Source organism: Symphalangus syndactylus, chromosome 14, assembly GCF_028878055.3.
Source record: "Symphalangus syndactylus isolate Jambi chromosome 14, NHGRI_mSymSyn1-v2.1_pri, whole genome shotgun sequence".
Taxonomy (NCBI): domain Eukaryota; kingdom Metazoa; phylum Chordata; class Mammalia; order Primates; family Hylobatidae; genus Symphalangus; species Symphalangus syndactylus.
Window position 1 is genome coordinate 118,048,195 of NC_072436.2, and position 19,442 is coordinate 118,067,636.

At 63.1% G+C, this 19,442-nt stretch overlaps 2 protein-coding genes across 7 annotated transcripts; both read left to right on the plus strand.

Annotated features, from left to right (window-relative positions):
- Positions 1 to 139: 139 nt before the first annotated feature.
- On the plus strand, positions 140 to 3,600 carry RPUSD1 (RNA pseudouridine synthase domain containing 1). 6 transcript variants are annotated; one of them, XM_063616970.1, is made up of 6 exons: positions 140 to 309; positions 834 to 1,025; positions 1,104 to 1,227; positions 1,403 to 1,514; positions 1,654 to 1,755; positions 2,203 to 3,600. In XM_063616970.1, exons 2-6 carry the CDS (start codon positions 844 to 846, stop codon positions 2,628 to 2,630), a joined length of 948 nt encoding a protein of 315 aa, XP_063473040.1. In that variant the 5' UTR covers positions 140 to 309; positions 834 to 843; the 3' UTR covers positions 2,631 to 3,600. The 6 variants fall into 6 exon arrangements, with proteins under 6 accessions (XP_063473040.1, XP_055098476.1, XP_055098478.1 ...); XM_055242501.2 differs by having other exon boundaries at positions 837 to 1,025; XM_055242503.2 differs by having other exon boundaries at positions 141 to 309; positions 837 to 977; positions 1,403 to 1,505.
- Positions 3,601 to 6,407: 2,807 nt separating this feature from the next.
- Positions 6,408 to 19,265, plus strand: LOC129462356 (mesothelin-like protein). Its single transcript, XM_055242287.1, is given in 16 exon segments — positions 6,408 to 6,450; positions 8,154 to 8,274; positions 9,866 to 9,986; positions 13,107 to 13,192; positions 13,318 to 13,444; positions 13,685 to 13,875; positions 14,204 to 14,294; positions 14,380 to 14,525; positions 15,374 to 15,557; positions 15,641 to 15,796; positions 15,875 to 16,002; positions 17,705 to 17,835; positions 18,045 to 18,139; positions 18,394 to 18,664; positions 19,059 to 19,159; positions 19,161 to 19,265. Coding segments are annotated over 16 exon segments (2,097 nt in total).
- The last annotated feature ends 177 nt before the right edge of the window (positions 19,266 to 19,442 follow it).

Genomic DNA, 19,442 nt, shown 5'->3' on the forward strand with positions numbered 1-19,442 from the left:
TGCCCGGCGGCGCTCACCATTGGTTGGCGTGGCGGAGGCGGGGCTGCGGGAGGGGTGGGCGGGGCGAGTTCCTGCTCCTCCCCTGTCCTAGGGAGCTCGCCATTGGCCGGCGCAGCCGCCCTTCCGCGGCGGGGGCGGGCCGGGGTCGGGCCGGGGGTGGAGCTGCGCGCGCAGCGGGGCAAGGCGGAAGCGCTGCTAGGCGCCCGGAGCCGAGCTTCCAGGGTCTCTGGGTCGCCAGCGCGCGGGCGCGGGGCTGGAGCCGGCGCCCGGCACGGCATCGGGGGCCTGGACTGCACGGCCTGGCAGTAGGTTGGTCTTGGCGTGGGCGTGGGCGTGGGCGTGGGCGCGGGCGCGGGAGGGGCTCGGAGCCAGGGTCGGCCTGACCACCGGGTCTGTGCGGGGCGCGGGTCTGCGCGGACTGCGGGAAACGAGGAAGCCCCAGCCCTAACCCGCGCCCCGGGCAGACCTGGCTGCCGGGCCTGGTAGTGCTGCAGCCCCTCCCCGCCCCCACCGTCGGGCAGAGGTCGTCACGTGCATCCCCTGCAGGCGGGGGTCTGTGGGGAGGATCTGTGAGGCAGGCTTGGAACGGGCTCTTTCTCCAGGCTTGGGTCAGGCAGGGCCCCTCAGGTCACCCCGGAGCAGGCTGACTCCCTGACCCCCCAGCTGACGCCCCGGCCTGATCTCGGGGACTGAGGATGCAGGTGCACAGTAGGGCTGCGGACCTGGCTCGGTGGCTTCGCACCGGAGCCCGGGTGGGGCGGTGCAGGTACCTCTGTATGCTGGGCTGGGCGCTCCCCGCGTGCTCACAGCACACGCACCCACGCGTGGCTCAGCAGGCCGGCCATGGAGCCAGGCAGCGTGGAGAACCTGTCCATCGTATACCGGAGCCGCGACTTCCTGGTGGTCAACAAGCACTGGGACGTTCGCATCGACAGCAAGGCCTGGCGGGAGACCCTGAGCCTGCAGAAGCAACTGCGGCACCGCTTTCCCGAGCTGGCCGACCCGGACACCTGCTACGGGTTCAGGTAGGCGGGGCGGCCGGAGCCCCACGGTGGCGTCTGTGGAGGAAAGTGGCTCAGACGCTGGACTCTGCCCCACCCCAGGTTCTGCCACCAGCTGGATTTCTCCACCAGCGGGGCACTGTGCGTGGCCCTAAACAAGGCAGCCGCCGGCAGCGCATACAGGTGCTTCAAGGAGCGGCGCGTGACCAAGGCTTACCTGGCATTGGTAAGACCCGGTCAGTCCTGGGGTGGGGCGTGGGGACTCAGGACTCCCATCCCACTTGGGCAGGCCCTGGCTCAGAGCCTCCCACTACGCCCTACGTGGCTGCTTGGTGTTAGGTGGGCTCCCTGGCAGTGGTGGGCTGCCCCGTGAACTGCGTGCGATTCCCCTTCTCCTGCAGCTGCGGGGGCACATCCAGGAGAGCCGGGTAACCATCAGCCATGCCATTGGCAGGAACAGCACGGAAGGCCGGGCCCACACCATGTGCATCGAGGGCTCGCAGGGTGCGGCAGGCAGGGACCCACTGGGCGGGCATCGTGGGTCGGGGTGGGCCTGAGCAGACAGGGACCCACTGGCTGGGCATCGTGGGTTGGGGTGGGCCTGGGCCCCAGGTCAGTCCCGCTGACCTCACACCTGCCTTCTTCGCCCCAGGTTGTGAGAACCCAAAGCCGAGCCTCACAGAGCTCGTGGTTCTGGAACACGGGCTGTACGCAGGCGATCCTGTCTCCAAAGTGCTGCTGAAGCCGCTCACGGGTGTGTCTGGGGTGGGCGGTGTCCTGGTGGTGACAAGAGAAATTGAGGCACGGGGCCACGAAGCCTATGTTGGGCCACCCTGAGCATCAAGGCAGAGCTGGCAACAAGCACTCCTGTGTTCTGAACTCCACGCCCTGCAGCCTCTCAGCTTCTCACCTGACACAGGGTCCCTGCTGGCTCCTGACTGAGTCCTTGGGGGTCTGGCTGGCCTAGATTCTCTAGGACCGAGCGCCACCCTGGCCCTGTCCTCACCAGTGGTGATCCGAACACAGTTTCCTGTCTCAAATACTGTCATTCTCATCCATGGCAGGGGACAGGGAGAGTTCCACTCCAAGGGGCTGCTTTAAGATTGCGGTGGGGTCATGACAGGAGGTGGGTCTTGGTCAGGGAGATAGGTGTGGAGTGGCCCCGCCCCTAGCTTGATCCAGCACCACCCTTGCCCCACAGGCCGGACACATCAGCTTCGCGTGCACTGCAGTGCCCTGGGCCACCCCGTGGTGGGCGACCTGACCTACGGAGAGGCCTCGGGCCGGGAGGACCGGCCGTTCAGGATGATGCTGCACGCTTTCTACCTGCGCATCCCCACGGACGCTGAGTGTGTGGAGGTCTGCACACCTGACCCCTTCCTGCCCTCCCTGGACGCCTGCTGGAGCCCCCACACCCTGCTGCAGTCGCTGGACCAGCTTGTGCAAGCCTTACGGGCCACCCCTGACCCTGACCCCGAGGATAGCGGCCCCAGGCCAGGCAGCCCCTCTGCACTCCTGCCTGGGCCCAGCCGGCCCCCTCCACCCCCAACCAAGCCCCCTGAGACTGAGGCACAGCGAGGTCACTGCCTGCAGTGGCTGTCAGAGTGGACGCTGGAACCGGACAGCTGAGAGCCGTGGGGCTGGGGCAAGGGGGTGTCAGCTGCACAGCAGGACTCTAGGGAGATGGGCCAGCGAGCGTTTGCTCACCGGCTCTGGGGCCTCGAGGTGCCACGCAACATTTGGCCCACTGGGCTGCCCTGGCCAGGCCTGCGGGGACGAGCTGAGGTGTGGCCAGCAGGGGGCGCCAGGCAGCCGTGATCACAGGTGACGACATCGCCCTGCGGCCGGCCCCGGGACTGATGCAGGTTCCCGAGGACCTTCCTACCCACACGCCCCAGGAGAAACCCAGGCCCTTCCCTCCTCCTGGAACAGCTTCCGGCTCTCAAACTTCACCCCAGGGGCACCAGTTTTATGGACCCAAGGTCACCCCGGGAAGAGGCAGGGCCGGGTTTTGGGATAGGCTTTGCCTCCAGGGTGGGCCGCTCCTGGGCCTGGTGAGCTACTGCCCCCAACCTACCCTCTAGAGGGGCTGGGAAGGGCTGCTCTGGGCTCACCTGGCCTGGGACACCCATCCAGTCCCTGCGTCCTCTGCCCCTCACTGCTCTGTGCAGATCATATCACCCTCAGCTGCCTCCTCCCGAGACCTAACGGTCCGTGCTGGGCTCCAATCTGCAGGCCCAGCTGCGTGTGCCTTGGCCTCACTGTACCCGTGGCTCCTCCTCCGCCCGGATTCTGAGCTCAGTGTAGTGCTTGGTGCACGGGGGTTGGTCAGGGACCATGGCCAAGGCCCTGCCACGCACGCCCATCCCTCAGATCCACTGTGAGCACCAACCTGCTGCAGTCTCCTGGGCCCCTGCTAGCAGTTCTGCCACGTCACCACCTGCCTGGCTCCCACACAGCCGTGCATTGTCACTCTGCCTCTGGGACCCCAGCTTGGGAGCTATGGGTCTACCAGGTCCCACCTCCTCTGTCCCCCACAGCCTGAGCTCCTGGCTACGGCGGGGCTCCAGGGACTCCAAATAAATGTTCAGTGACTGGTTCCAAGGGTGACCGTGAATGTTTCTGAAGTGGGGCTTCCGAGGGCCACCCAGACCTTTCCTAGCTCTGTTCCCTGCCCTGAGGCCCCAGCAGGACCCGGGACAGATGCAGTGGTCCAGGCTCCTATCGGCCCCTCCTGCAGACAGCAAGCACCCTGCAGCTTTGGCCTAACCCCCAGCCCCCACAGCCAGAACCCTGGAAACACCCAGCTGGTCCAGCCAGGGATCGTCGTAGAGCCCAGGCCTGGGCCCACACAGGGGCCTGGCCTCCCAAGTCTCAGAGCTCTGTGGAAGGGGCATCTCATGGGCCAGTACTTGGTCTCCCGCCTGGCCCCTGCCTGCCACTGTTCAGCTCCAGGACCAGCCCTGAAACCCTGGTTAGGACCCCAGCAGTGACAGCAGCAGGCCCTAGACCAGAGGCGGCTGCCACCGTGCCCTCAGCCGAGACGCGGGTTCCAGCCCCAGAGTCCCTGAGGCGAGGCCACAGGGCCTGGACTCACCGCTGCTGCTCCCGTGACTCAGTTTCCTCATCCGTAAAGGAAGGGGCTGGTGCAGATCCGAAGAGACCACATAACCCTCAAGTAGCACCAGTCGGGCGACCCCAACGGACAGCACACCCATCACTCTCGAGGCCCCTCCCTGGCCAGCCCCGGGACGTGTTCAACCTCCGGCGCCTGACCCCGGCCTCCCCTCCCTCAGGACCGACTTGTCTCCAGGCCTCCTCCTGGTCCTTGTCTGAATCAGCCCAAGTCGGGACCAGGCACGCCTCCCCTCTCTGGCTGGGACAGTCTCCCACCCTGCCCCACGGGACCCCACCCCTCTAGACTGGGGGCTGCCGACCTCACTGCCCCAACTGTGACCAGTTGCAGCTGTTGGAGCCGCTGTGTCCAGCCGGGCTGGCCCAGCTGACAGCCGGCCAAGGGGCCTTCAAGGCCTGACCTGAGCCGGACCCTCATCGACAAGCCAGGCCTCCTGAGCGCCGTCCCTCATGGTGCCCATGCCTCGGTGTCAGCCTGGAGCTCTCAAAGGGGCCCCTAAGTTCCCGTGGGCCTGTGCAGGCCTGGGGGTCGGTCACCCGCCAGTTCCCCCACTGTGAGCCCCCAGAAGAACAGATCGGGGGTCAAGTCTCAGCTCGGCCGTGGAGCTGGCTTGTTGGGACCCAGAGCATAGCTCTGGTGCAGAGGGTGGTGGTGCCACAGCTGAACCTGAGCTGCAGGTCCTGCCAAGCAGGGGCTGAGTCTCCCCCAAGATGAGAGCTGGCGTAGGTAGGCCAGGCCAGGGCTCAGCCTGGGTCACCCAGCACCCTGTCCCAGTGAGGGGAGAAGCCTGGCAGGTGGGCTGGGAAGTCCCTCCTGTCTCTTCTCCCGCCCTGGCCTGCCTGGTGGAGCCCCACAGTGCACACATGGGTGCTCTCGCCTGCCCAGCTCTGAGCTGTGACACCCACGGAATGGCCACAGCCGTCACCATTCCTGGCCCCCACATTTGGTTCCTGATGTCCCCCAGAGGGACACACAGTGCGTCCGTGTCCGTGCTCCCGGGCACACAGACCAGGAGGCCCAAGATGCACCTGTGCACACGCAGGCACCAGCAAACACGGCGGACTCAGATGCAGGCGCACAACCTGACCCCTGGGGTGCAGACGCTGCAGAACAGGCCCCGGGGGGCGGGGAGGGGCGTGAGCTGGGCAGCTGCCAGCTGTGAGCTCAGCCTTTGCTCTGGGGGAAGGGAGTAGGTGCCCATTGTGCCTGAGGTCCCCAGGGGCTGACACGGTGCATCGCCTGGCACAGCCCGGGCCTCCCCCACAGGACTGCCTGGCGGGTGTCACTGTGGGAGTGGGACTGGGCAGGGCAGGGCAGTCTCATGCCGCCTGCCAGGCCAGGCATGGAGGTGAGCGGGGACCCCGGCATCCCCGCCCTGCACCGCCTCTGCACCCAGGCGCTCAGTGGTAGCGGCTGACGCACTTGGCGGGCTGGGATTGCGTCTGGAGCACCTGGTCCACAACTCCCTGCCAGGAGCAGCCACCCCACAGCCTGGGCAGCACCTCCCTCCGCCGCACCCAGGGTTTCTGCTCAGGTGAGAAGGGCGGGCAGGAGCCACCACCAGCCCACCCGCAGGGCCGGTCCCGGACCTGTGGCTGGGCCTGAGCCTCTGCATTTGCCTCTGCATGGGGCAGCCTCCCTGTCTCCCTCTTGGGCCACAGTCAGGAGGCCCAGAGGTGCCCAAAAGCCATCAGGCTGGTTCAGGAGGAGGCAGTGGCCCACAGCAGTACCGGACTCCTTCAGAGTCCCTGGCCTTGCAGCTTCCTTTTCCAGTGTGGTTGAGGCTACCCCAGCTGCCACTGGGGGCCGGATGTCAGCGACAGAGCCGGACATCTGGGGATCAAAGAGGGAAAGGGAGCTGCCAGGGTCGCTTGGTGTGGGGACAAAGCCAGGGCTGCACAAGGCTGCCTGGGGGACTCGCTGTTTGTTGGAGGTCTGTTCATTGGAGACCCAGCAGCCCGTGGGTCCCCTAGACCCCGACCTGCGATAAGAAAGGCCCCAGGGTTTCACCCAGCTCCTGCTCCCCGCTGCTGCCTTTCACTGTTTATGGATCCTTTCCCCCCGAAGGTGGGAGAGCCGCAGCTCTGGCCACGCTGCCCTGGGTGAGCCCAGACTGCACCCTCCCTCTCCACACCCTAGGGGGTGGGAGGCAGTGCGGGGCCAGCCTGTGTGTCTCACCTGTGTCTCGCCTCTGTCATGCCTCTCCAGCTAGTCCTGGACCCACTGCCCGTGGCCCCAGCACCTTCCTGCCCTGGGACGTCTCAGCCAGGATGACCAGTGCACGCCACCGCACAGACATGGGCCCCAGAGTGGGTGAGACGAGACCTCCATGCAGAAAGGGGGCCTCCAGAGTGCCAGGCCCATGTGGCAAAGCCATCCCGCAGGCATGGGAGCGCCCAGGGCCCTGGCCACCCCATTCTCCTGAGCGAGGGTCTGCCCCAAACCAAGGAAGGAGAAGGTGGGCCCTGCCCAGCAGCAGCAGGCCGGGGGTGGGGCTGCCAGGGCACTGTGAGCCCAGCCCTCCCCAGCAGGCATGGGGGTCCCGGGAGGGTGAGGCAGGGCAGGCAAGCTTGGCCAGAAGGGGCCACTCCTGGCCCAGGCAGCTGGACATGGCTTCTGGGGAAACGGTGGGAGGGTGAGTGGAGACAGCATTCTCTCGGGCAGCCCGGGCACAGCCAGGGCCGGGCTCTAAGGCCAGGGTTGCCCAGTGCCTCACCCTCCCTGAGAGGGGTGGGCCGGGCCCCAGCAGCCCAGGAGGCCGTGGGCAGATCTGTGTGGGCTGCGGCGACCCCTGCTCAACGCCTGCCGGAAGAGACTTCACCACGTGGTCTCCCCAGGGCCAGCAAGATAAGGGGGCTCCCTTGCACCCAAACCCCTTTCCTAGGCTGGGTTTCCAAAGCAGGAACATGGGCTGGGCTCCCAGTTCCTGCTGGGAGGCCCTGCCGTGACCCCCACTGCAGAGCTGAGCAGCCGGGGCCCTTGAAGGTGGCTTCTGCCCCCACAGCTCTGCTGCCTTAGGGGTCTCAGGGCTCCACTGTGAGGACACAGAGCCACAGGGCATCTGGCTGAAGGTAGAAGGAGCTCACACATATGCACCTGCCATCTCACACATGTGCAACACAGGTGGACATGTGCACACACTGCCAGACTCATGCACACAACTGTCACCTACCCGTGCACACTGTCACCTACCCATGCACACAGCTGTCACCTACCCGTGCACACTGTCACCTACCCGTGCACACAACTGTCACCTACCCGTGCACACTGTCACCTACCCGTGCACACAGCTGTCACCTACCCATGCACACAGCTGTCACCTACCCATGCACAGTCACCTACCCATGCACACAGCTGTCACCTACCTGTGCACACTGTCACCTACCCGTGCACACAACTGTCACCTACCCGTGCACACAGCTGTCACCTACCCGTGCACACTGTCACCTACCCATGCACACTGTCACCTACCCATGCACACAGCTGTCACCTACCCATGCACACAACTGTCACCTACCCATGCACACAGCTGTCACCTACCCGTGCACACAACTGTCACCTACCCGTGCACATAGCTGTCACCTACCCGTGCACACAACTGTCACCCACCCGTGCACACAGCTGTCACCTACTCGTGCACACTGTCACCTACACGTGCACACTACAGCCTCACGCCTGTGCTGTATACCCGTGCACACTGTCACCTACCCGTGCACTCTGTCACACGTGCACACTGTCACCTACACGTGCACACTGTCACCTACCCACGCACACTGTCACCTACGCGTGCGTGCCTGCACCCATCCACAGCATCACGCTTGTGCATGCACCACCAGACACGCCCTGCGCTCGGGCCCAGGCCGTGCACAGGTGGCCGGTGCTGTGGGGCACCAGAAGTTCCTCCGTGTCCTCTGGCCTCAAGGAGACCCCCATGGTGGGGGTCACAGGTCCACCCTGGGACCCAGATGCCCCGGCCCCTGCTCCCGCTGGGACCCTCACAGCCTACCTTATTCCAGGTGCCCTGCAGAGCTCAGGCCTCACCCTCCTCCTGTCCCTTGCTGCCCACTGCTCTGGGCCCCAGGCCAAGGGTCTTTCCCTAGGAGGGCTGGATGCCAGCAGGGCCAACCTGAGGGCCAGGTGAGTGCAGCCCTCCTGCCGTGGGGGTCTGCTTCTTGGTCGGGCCCGGGGAGGGGTCAGACAAAGGGATGGGGAGGGGTCTGGGGGTGGCCGCCAGCAGTCTGCACGCTGAGGCTGCCGTCTCTTGCTCCACTTTGGAGGGCCCTGAGATGACTCAGTGTCCAGTGTCCAGCTTTGGACCTACACGGCCGGGTGTGGGTCCCTCAGCCACTGCCGAGGCCTCAACCATCAGGCCCTGCCACCTCTGCCCACCCCAGAGGACACTCTGGTTCCCCGCACTGCCTGGAACCTCATGCTGGGCTTGGCCCTCCTCCCCGTCCTTCAGAGTTAGTGACAGTGACAGGCTGGTCAATTGACTAATCAGGGCGTCTGTGAGGCAGGGCTGGGGTCCTGAGTGGCACAAGGCCCACTCTGTGTTTGACTGGATTAGAGTCACACCACAAGGAAGGCTGGGGAGACGGCTTCCCCGGGGCTGCCCAGCAGGTGCCAAAGCCCTGGGTGGGGGTGTCTCCTCCTCAGGTGCCTCAGCAGCCAGTAGGGGTGGTCAGGGAGCCACCTGAGCTCCCGGCCAGCTGGGACCCAGCCTCAGGAGGAAGTGCTGCCCCAGGGTCTAGGCAGGGGCCACACCTAAAGCTCTGTGTGCAGCCAAGAGCCTGGCCCCACAGGGTGTTCTGGAGAGAAAGAATGAAGGAGAGAATGAATGAAGGAGTGAATGAGTGAGTGAGTGAATGAATGAGTGAAAATGAGTGAATGAGTGAGTGAATGAATGAATGAAAATGAGTGAGTGAATGAATGAATGAAAATGAGTGAGTGAATGAATGAGTGAAACGAGTGAATAAGAGTGAGTGAATGAATGCGTGAATGAATGCGTGAATGAGTGAGTGAATAAGAGTGAGTGAATGAGTGAGTGAGTGAATGAGTGAAAATGAGCAAGTGAGTGAGTGAATGAGTGAGTAAAAATGAGTGAGTGAATGAGTGAATGAACGAGTGAATGAGTGAACGAACGAGTGAATGAGTGAATGAGTGAGTGGGTGAGTGAATGAGTGAATGTGTGAGTGAATGAGTGAGTGAGTGAACGAGTGAATGAGTGAGTGAATGAGTGAGTGAGTGAATGAGTGAATGAGTGAGTGAATGAGTGAGTGAATGAGTGAATGAGTGAGTGAATGAGTGAATGAATGAGTGAATGAGTGAGTGAGTGAGTGAATGAGTGAGTGAATGAGTGAGTGAGTGAATGAGTGAGTGAGTGAATGAGTGAATGAGTGAGTGAGTGAGTGAATGAGTGAGTGAATGAGTGAGTGAGTGAATGTGTGAGTGAATGAGTGAGTGAGTGAATGAGTGAATGAGTGAGTGAGTGAATGAGTGAATGAATGAGTGAATGAGTGAGTGAATGAGTGAGTGAATGAGTGAATGAGTGAGTGAGTGAAGCAGGATCTTGCCTGTGTAGGGGGTACCACCTCCCACTCTCCCTCCTTCAGTGTTGGGGAGCGATGGAGTCAGACCTCGGTCCTGCAGGCTGTGTGCAGCCCAGCTGCCCTCAGCTGCTTCCACCCCTCCTGGACCCTCCCTGCCACTGTCTCCTCCTCTCCGCCAGTGCCAACTGCTCCCTGCTGCAAGGCTTCTGGTGCCAGCCGGCCAGCCAGCTGCCCTGGGACCAGCTCTCAGTCCTAATCCAGAGGCTGGCCTTGCTGCAGGTCCCCCTCCAGGCCTGGCAGGTGAGCGGGAAGGAGTGTGAGTGGGTGGGTGGGGGGGCGGCCAAGGCCAGGCTCTGAGGGACGGGCCCGGATAGGGACGGGCACATGGGTTCAGGTGTCAGAGGTGAGGGACGGCTAAGCGAGAGCTGGGGCAGGACCCAGTGTGACCACAGTCGGGACGGGGTGTGCAGCCCCCTAGAGCAGGAGGGCTGTGTGGAAGCCAACCCACCAACTTCAAAACCACCTGGAGTGTGTCTCTGTGGCCCCCCAGGACGGGAGGTCCACCAGGAGGCAGGGGGACTTTTGGGTGCAGCCCACGCTTATCCACTTCCAGGACTTTTTAGCCAACTTGCCTGCAGATGCCGCACCCTGTGTCCCCAGCGAGGACGAGGGCTCACCCTCCCCTCCCCACCCACCTCTGCGGGGAACGGAGCCCGACTTGGGGTGCATACCCCGGGCCCCCAGAGCGGATTTGACAGCCCACAGGCCTCTCGCTGCACAGGCTGCAGGATCCTGGCCTGTGCAGGGCCGTCCAGGAAAAGGGAAAGGCAGAAAGACCTCCACCGCTTCACGGGAAAACCACACAGTGACATAGTTTAGAGTTATCTGAGCCGTATGAGTGACCCCAGCCCGAGGAAACAGTCTCAAGAGGTGTGAGCGCCCGAGGCCGGCAGGTTGCAGGTTGGTTTTCTAGGCGTCCGGGAGGCAGGAGTTACAGGCAAAGAGACAGAAGAGAACACGGAGTAGGCAGACATCAGCCCGTTCTCCCTGAAAAGGCAGGATATCTCGAATTGGGGGCTTATAAGTCATAGGTGGATTCAGAGACTCTTTCGTTTGTAACCAGTTAAAGGAATAAAGCCCTGTGTAAAACATGGACTCAGCAAATAGGGAACGCTTTCAACTCAGACAAGGAGGCCACAGGAGGGACGGAGGGACAGCCAGCAGGCACCACCTCCCCTCTGCCTGGCATGGCCATAGGTCTCATTTATAATTTAGTATCATATTGCCACAGTCTTTTTTTCTCTCATTTATTTTTGAGACAGAGTCTCACTCTGTCACCCAGGCTGGAGTGCAGTGGCACGATCTCAGCTCACTGCAACCTCTGCCTCCCGGATTCAAACAATTCTCCTGCCTCAGCCTCCTCCCAGGTAGCTGGGATTGCAGGCGCGTGACACCACGCCCGGCTAATTTTTGAATTTTTAATACAGACGAGGTTTCATCATGTTGCTCAGGCTGGTCTCAAACTCCTGGCCTCAAGTGACCCGCCCGTCTCGGCCTCCCAAAGTGCTGGCATTACAGCCATGAGCCACCGCACCTGGGCTTTCTCTTCTTTAAAACATTTAAAATTGTATTATGATTATTATTTTTTGAGATAAGATCGCACTCTATTGTCCAGACTGGAGAGCAGTAGCACCATCGCAGCTCATTGCAACCTCAGCTCCCAGATTCAAGCCATCCTCCCACCTCAGCCTCCCCAGTAGCTGGGATGGTTGTTTTTGTTTTTTGAGATGGAGTCTCTCTCTGTCGCCCAGGCTGGAGTGCAGTGGCGTGATCTCAGCTCACTGCAACCTCTGCCTTCCAGGTTCAAGTGATTCTCCTGCCTCAGCTTTCCAAGTAGCTGAGACTACAGGCGCCCGCCACCACGCCCGGCTAATATTTTTGTATTTTTACTAGAGACGAGGTTTCACCATATTGGCCAGGCTGGTCTCAAACTGGCCTCAGGTGATCCGCCCGCCTCAGCCTCCCAAACTGCTGGGATTACAGGTGTGAGCCACGGCGCCCGGCCTAACTTTGCAATTCTTTTTAGAAACAGGTGGTCTCACTGTGTTGGCCAGGCTGGTCTGGAACTCCTGAGCTCAAGTGATCAGCCCTCAGCCTCCCAAAGTGCTGGGATTACAGGCATGGGCCACCACACCTGGCCTGCTTTTTGCCTTTCTTTTGATAATCAAACACCCTGAACATTCTGTTCCAGCTCACAGGCATTCTGGGTGTTTTTCAGTCAGGGTTTTTCTTCCCCTCCCTCTCAGCCAGGAGGACCTTGCGCTGCAGGGGGCTGGCAGCCCGTGCTCCATTCCCCGGGGCTCCTTTCAGGCTGCAGAAGGGTCCCCGAGCCCCCACCCTGGGTGGGGTCCTCCTCAGGGATGAGACCCTGGTGGGGGCTGCACAAAATTCTGGGGCCGGCCAGGTGCGGTGGCTCACGCTTGTAATCCTAGCACTTTGGGAGGCCGAGGCGGGCGGATCGCGAGGTCAGGAGATCGAGACCACAGTGAAACCACGTCTCTACTAAAAATACAAAAAATTAGCCGGGCGTGGTGGCGGGCGCCTGTAGTCCCAGCTACTCGGAGAAGCTGAGGCAGGAGAATGGCGTGAACCCTGGAGGCGGAGCTTGCAGTGAGCCGAGATGGGGCCACTGCACTCCAGCCTGGGTGACAGAGCAAGACTCCGTCTCAAAATAAAAATAAAAATAAAAAACTCTGGGGCCGTCCTTGTCTGCCTCAAAGCCCCTCGCCTTATGCACCGTACGTCCCACAGGCTTGGTTGACATAAAATCAGTCGAAGGGCCCTCTGAGGAATGGGCTAAAAACCCTTGAAATGACCTCAAAGGCCAGGCTAGACAAGCCTAGGCACGGGTGCTGAGGCTGGCAGCGTGCTGCAGAGGCTGAGAAGGGCGAGCAGAGCCTCAGGGAGCATGGGGTGGGGGGTGGAGGCCAGGCCTGGCAGAGCCCCGGTGCCAGGAGGAGGCTGTCAGGTGGAGCCGAGGGCACCACCCAGAGTCCACTTGGGAACCTGCCAAGGGGCTGCACCGGAGGAGACCCCCAACCCCGGCGTCGTGGGGTCTCCTTGGTGGAGACAGGCAATCATCTACACCCGCCCAGCATCTGCGCTTTAACACCCCATCAGTGAGGAGGCTGCGGAGGGGCTGGGGGCGGCCGTTTGAAGGACTGTTCTGCTGTGCGGGGTTCCCCTCCAGGCAGAGGGGCGGGCACGGGTGGCCGTGGGGAGGACCTGACATGTGGAAAACGGGGCCTGAGAAGTGGGTGGGAACTGGGGCCTGAGGCCTCCGCAGAGGGGAAAGGCGCCCACGGGTTGCCACGGCGAGTCCAGAGTGGACGAGGGAGTGAGCGGCACCCTTCTGCCCAGCTCAGCTGCTTGGCCAACCTGGCGTCACGGTGCGGCCTCCACGACGACTTCACGCTCCACCCACCCAACCTGCTGCTCTTCTACAAGTGAGTGCCCCTCCCTGACCGGCCACAGGAGTCCTGGGGGCCCTCAACGCCCCAGGGGACCTCAGGGCTGCTGGAAGTTCCGGCCCCGACCCCCATCGGCCTGACAGCCTCACACTCACCTGCAGCCTTAGCCAGGTGCGGGAAGCCGACTGCCGGGCCTTCGTCCGCCGTGCCGCCCAGGGGGACATGGAGCTGCTGAGCCATCTACCCGACCAGAGGGTCGCCCTGCGGCGTACGGCTGTGGCCTGCCTGGTGGTCGCTGGGTGGGGTGGGCCGGGGCGGGTAGGGGGCGGCTGTGGCCTGCCTGGTGGGCGCTGGGTGGGGTGGGCCAGGGCGGGTGGGGGGCGGCTGTGGCCTGCCTGGTGGGCGCTGGGTGGGGTGGGCCGGGGCGGGTGGGGGGCGGCTGTGGCCTGCCTGGTGGGCGCTTGGGCAGGATGGGCCCGGTGCTTTGGAGGCAGCCTCCCGCTGGGCGCCGACCTGCTGGCCCTGCAGGGGGTGGCCCGCCCGCGACTCAGCGCCTCGGACCTGCAACTGCTCGGGGCCCTGGTGTGTGACATGGACACGTCCAGCATCGGTGCCGCGGACCCCAGCGTGCTGGAGAACCTGCGGCGCTGCCCCCGGCTGACCGCCACCCAGCGCATTGCCCTCAACTCACTGCTGGCCGGTGGGAAGACCTCGCTCGGGTGGGTGTCATGGGGCCGGGCGAGGAGGCGGGGACGAGACGGGAGGCAACCTGGGGTCGGCCCAAGAGGTTACTGATGTCCACAGCCCACTGACATCTGACCTCTGGCCTCAGCCTCACCGGGTCCTGCGGCCGTGGGGGCAGAGGGTTGGGGTGCTGTCCTATTGGCTGTGGTGGGGGCGTCCCTCTCGTGGGTGCCAGTCAGGGACTGGGTGGTCAAGCACCTACTGGGTGCTCCTCCTGCCTGCTGGGTGTCCACAGAGGGGCAGGGGCTCCCGGGGCGGGGGGCCTGCCCTGGACCCAACACTGCGCCCCTTTGTGCACCCCAGGGCCCCTGGCTCCTGGACACTGGAGGGGCTACAGGCCCTGGGGCCCCTGGCCACATACATCAGCCCTCACCTGTGGGCACAGGTGCAGGAGGTATGAGGGGGCCCCGGGGTGGGCACAAGCGGGCTGTGGCACGGGGGCCTGGGCCTCCAACCTCAGCCCACACCTGCCCTGCCAGGCCGTGGGCCTGGGCTTCTTCCGCAGCGTGGTGGCTACATGCCGGGCGGGGAGGCTCCGCCGGCGCGAGGCCAGGCGCTTGGTCACCAGCTTTCTGGAGTCCAAGACCAAACCAGTGTCCTCCAGGCCCAGGCTCAGCACAGGTCAGTATGGCCGCTGTGGCCTGGAACCCTGCATCTCCCCAGTCCGGCTCCTCCCTCGGGCCTGGCTGACTTCAGAGAAGTAGTCTGGCCAAGTTCTTGGTTAGAACTCAAGGAAAGCCAAGGTCTGACCAAGGTCAGAAGGGGAGGGGAAGGGGTCAAAGAGGGGGCCTGGGCCAGGCGCGGTGGCTCACACCTGTAATCCCAGCACTTTGGGAGGCTGAGGCAGGCAGATCACTTGAGGTCCAGAGTTGGCCCTGGCCAACATGGGGAAACCCCATCTCTACTAAAAACACAAAAATTAGCCGGGTGTGGTGGCTCATGCCTGTAATCCCAGCTACTTGGGAGGCTGAGGAGTGAGAATCGCTTGAACCCGGGAGGTGGAGGTTGCAATGAGCCAAGATCGTGTCACTGCATTCCAGCCTGGGCGACAGAGCGAGACTCTGCCTAAAAAAAGAAAGGCCGGGCGCAGTGGCTCAGGCCTGTAATCCCAGCACTTTGGGAGGCCAAGGTGGGAGGATTCATTTAAGGTCAGGAGTTCAAAACCAGCCTGGCCGACACAGCGAAACCCCTTCTCCACTAGAAATACAAAAATTAGCCAGCGTGGTGGCACATGCCTGTAATCTCAGCTACTCAGGAGGCTGAGGCAGGAGAATCACTTGAACCCAGGAGGCAGAGGTTGCAGTGAGCCAAGACCAATGCCACTGCTCTCCAGCCTTTGGCGTCCTGCTGCTAGGCGATAGAGCAAGACTCTGTCTCAAAAAAAAAAAAAAAAAAAAAAGGGCGCCCAGAGCCAGCAGTGGTGGTTGCCCCAGGCCCCGGTTACCAGCCTGGACCCCATGCACCTCCAGGGAGACCCAGTGTCCGAGGCAACATCACGGCCGCCACGCTGCGGGACGACCTCTTCCTGGTGCACTACGACTGTGCACAGCTTGAGGCCTGCCTGGACGGCCGCATCCTCAGAACCAACCTAGACCCCCTGTAGCAGCACCCGCTGCCCACTGAGTGCCAGCGCGTGGTCAAGGCCAAGCTCGCACAGGTGCACGGCCAGGCTGTGGGGACGGGGAGGCTGGTGGGCGCGGCAACTCTGCTGACCCTGCCCAGCCCTGCCCACCTGCTCAGATCTACCCACAAGGCCTTCCGGAGGCTCAGCTGCAGCTCATCACCTCACTGGTCTACCTCTACTCCCGCACCGAGATCGGCCAGAGGAGCATCACCTCCCGGGACACGGTCGTGGCTCTTCTGGCCTCTGACGTGGCCCTGGAGAACCAGACAGAGGTGAGGGCACCTGGGTGGGCGGGCAGGTGGGTGGCCCCTAGCCCCAGCCTGCCCCACTGACCGGGGCTCTGCCCCTAGGCTGTGCTGCAGAAGTTTCTGGAGCACAATGGCACAGTCTCCGGCACCCTGCTGCTGGCCATCGGGGGCACCCGCCTGTGCTGGATGAGTCCTCAGCAGATCCAGACCATCCGTCCCCAGGACCTCCGGTGAGCCAACCCCAACCCCCCACTGCCTCGGAGACAGCTCCCGCCTCAGCCCAGGAGGACCACAAGGGGAAACTGAGGCCAGGGAGGGCAGCTCAGCCAGGCCATCAGGGGTGCATTAGTCCCAGGGCTGCCCTGGCTGGACTCTAGCTTTGAGCAAAGTACACAGACAGAGTGACTTTATTTATTTATTTTTTGAGACGGAGTCTCTCTCTGTCGCCCAGGCTGGAGTGCAGTGGCACGATCTCAGCTCACTGCAAGCTCCGCCTCCCGGGTTCACGCCATTCTCCTGCCTCAGCCTCCTGAGTAGCTGGGACTACAGGCGCCCACCACTACGCCTGGCTAATTTTTTGTATTTTTAGTAGAGATGGGCTTTCACCGGGTTAGCCAGGATGGTCTCAATCTCCTCACCCCGTGATCCACCTGCCTCGGCCTCCCAACGTGCTGGGATTACAGGCATGAGCCATCGTGCCCCGCCTATTTATTTATTTTTTGAGGCAATCTCACTATGTCACCCAGGCTGGAGTGCAGTGGCGCAATCTCGGCTCACTGCAACCTCTGCCCCCTGGGCTCAAGCAATCCTCCCACCTCAGCCTCCCGAGTAACTGGGATTATAGGCACCCGCCACCATGTCCGGCTAATTTTTGTATTTTTAGTAGAGACGGGTTTTTACCATGTTGGCCAGGCTGGTCTCGAACTCCTGACCTCAAGCGATTCACCCTCCTCGGCCTCCCAAAGTGCTGGGATAACAAGTGTGAGCCACTGCACCCAGCCGAATTGGGTAATTTTAAAGAGAAATATATTCTCTCAGTTCTGGAGGCCAGAGGTCTGAAATCAGGGTGCTGGCAGTCCCTATCCCCTCTGAACCCTGCAGGGAGAACCCTTCCTGCCTCCTCCAGCTTCTGGTGTTGCTGACAAGGTTTGGCGCCCCTGGGCTTATGGATACATCAACCCCATCTCTGCCTCCATCCTCACGCCGCGCTCTCCCCCGTCTGTGTCCACATTTCTTTTTTTAAGAGACGGGGTCTCACTATGTTGCCCAGGCTGGTCTCGAACTCCTGGGCTCAAGCAATCCTCTCGCCTCAGTCTCCCAAAGTGCTGGGATTTACAGGCGTGAGCCACCGTGTCCAGCCCTCAGATTTCCCTTTTGTTTGTTTTTGAGATGGAGTCTCACTCTGCCGCGTAAGCTGGAGTTAAGTGGCGCTATCTCAGCTCACTGTAACCTCTGTCTTGTCTCCTGGGTTCAAGCAATTCTGCCGCAGCCTCCCGAGTAGCTGGGATTACAGGCGCCCACCACGCCCGGCTAATTTTTGTATTTTTAGTAGAGATGGGGCTTCACCATGTTGGCCAGGCTGGTCTTGATCTCCTGACCTCGTGATCCGCCCGCCCAGGCCTCCCAAAGTGCTGGGATGACAGGCGAGAGCACCGCGCCCTGCCCTCAGCTTTCCCTGTTCTTAGAAGGCCCCCAGTCATTGGTTTAGGGCCCACCTGATCCAGTCCGACCTCATCTTATCCCATCTGCAATGACCCTATTTCCCAACAAGGTCACATTCTAAGGTTCTGGGTGGATGTGAATTTGGGGGAACCCTGTTCACCCCAGGACAGAGGGCGAGAGGAAAGCTGTGGCTCTGGAAGGGAGGGCCATGCCCAGCCGTTGGAAGGGTGGGGGCTGGTGGCCGACTCCTCAGCCTCCCGCCTCCCACAGGCTGGCCGGGGCCCTGGATGTGTCCTCCTGCCCCCAGAGCCGGAAGGATGTGCTCTATGCCAAGGCCTGTGAGGCCTTTGGCAGCAGCAGAACCCCAGCTGCTTACTACCGCCTCATGCGCCCCTACCTTGGTGAGCCCTGTCCGTGGGTGGGCACCCTTCCCCCAGAAGCCCCACCCTCCCTCACCCCATCCCCCCAGGCGGCTCCCCTGGTGGAGCCCCACCCCCCTCACCCCGTCCCCCCAGGCGGCTCCCCTGGTGGAGCCCCACCCTCCCTCACCCCTGTCCCCCCAGGCAGTTCCCCTGGTGGAGCCCCACCCCCCTCACCCCTGTCCCCCCAGGCGGTGTGCGGGTGAAGGAGCTGTGGCACCTGGCCCAGGCCAACATCTCCATGGACATGGACACCTTCACCAGCCTGAACCCCCGTGTGCTGCAGGTGGGGCCGGGCTGCCTCGTGGGGGTGGGGGTGGGGGTGGGGGTGGGGGTGGGGGTGGGGGGGTACAGGGCTGTCCCAGGCGGGGGAGCCCCTAGGTCACAGGTCACAGCCAGCATACCCCCACTTCCCTGCTCCCGGCCGTTTCTGGGCCTCACTCCCGCCATCTGCCCGATCCTGGGTCTGGCCCACCCTGTGGGTCTTCCCCTGGCCCGGAAGGTGGCCCCATGGCCCCTCTGCCCCACCCCTCCCCGCAGAGCCTGGATGTCGGCGACGTGACTGCACTGCTGGGCCGCAACGTGGGAGACCTGCAGAAGGCCCGCAGCCACCCCACCGTCAGGTCCTGGCTCCACGGCCTCAACAGCTCCGCCCTGGGCCAGCTCGGCCTGGACGCCAGCCCCGCTGGCCCTGTCGGCCCCACCAGCCCAGCCCACGGCACCAGCGGGCCCCCCAGCACCAGCCACCAAGCGCTGCATCTGGTCCACACCTTGGGCCTGCCCGCGAACGATGCTCAGGCCTCCACCTCAGGTATGGCCCCCACAGCCCTCCGGCTTGGTCCCCTCTGCCCAGGGCCCTCTCAGACCCGTCCCCGCCTCATGGCCACTCCCACAGGCTGTCCACCAGCTTTGTCCATTGCCTCCTGGGATGAGGCTGGCCAACCCTGCTTCACCCTTCATTGCCCACTGACTTAGAGACGCAGCTGCCTCCCCTAAAACCCACTGACCAGCAGAAAGTGGGGGCAGGGGAAGCTTTGAGACCTTTGTTGGGGCCCAGAAGAGCAGCTGCAGGTGGGTGTCCTCGCTGGCTGTCCCCACCCTCCCCAGCCAGAGAGAGGGGCTGCCCAGGCCTGTCTGGCTCCAGGGGGTGGATATGGGGGTAGCATATGGTGGGACTGATGGTGGCTTCCCTGTTCCATCTACAGGCAGCCTGTGGGCCCTCCTGGGGTACCTGCCCCTGGCGGTGGCACTGCCTTCCAGCCTCCTGTGGCTGCTGCACTGGGGGACTTGCACCCTGGTTTCTGTTGGACAGCACTGCCTTAGGGTGGCTGGGTTCACAAGGGTCAGGTGCAGGAAAAACAGGGCTGTTGGATTCAGTTGGACGCCCACTTGGGCTGAGGGGCCAGCTCTAGGCCAGGCCAACCTACTTGAGCCCCACCTCCTAGACCGCCCCGCCCATCCCCGCCTCCAGGCCCTGAGAGCTGGACTGAGGACCAGGCCCTAAGGAGGTGCCTCCCGCACAGCCACAGGCCCAGACGGGCCATGGAAGATGCTGCCTGGGCCCTGCGGAGGACTGGGGCCGGGGCCGG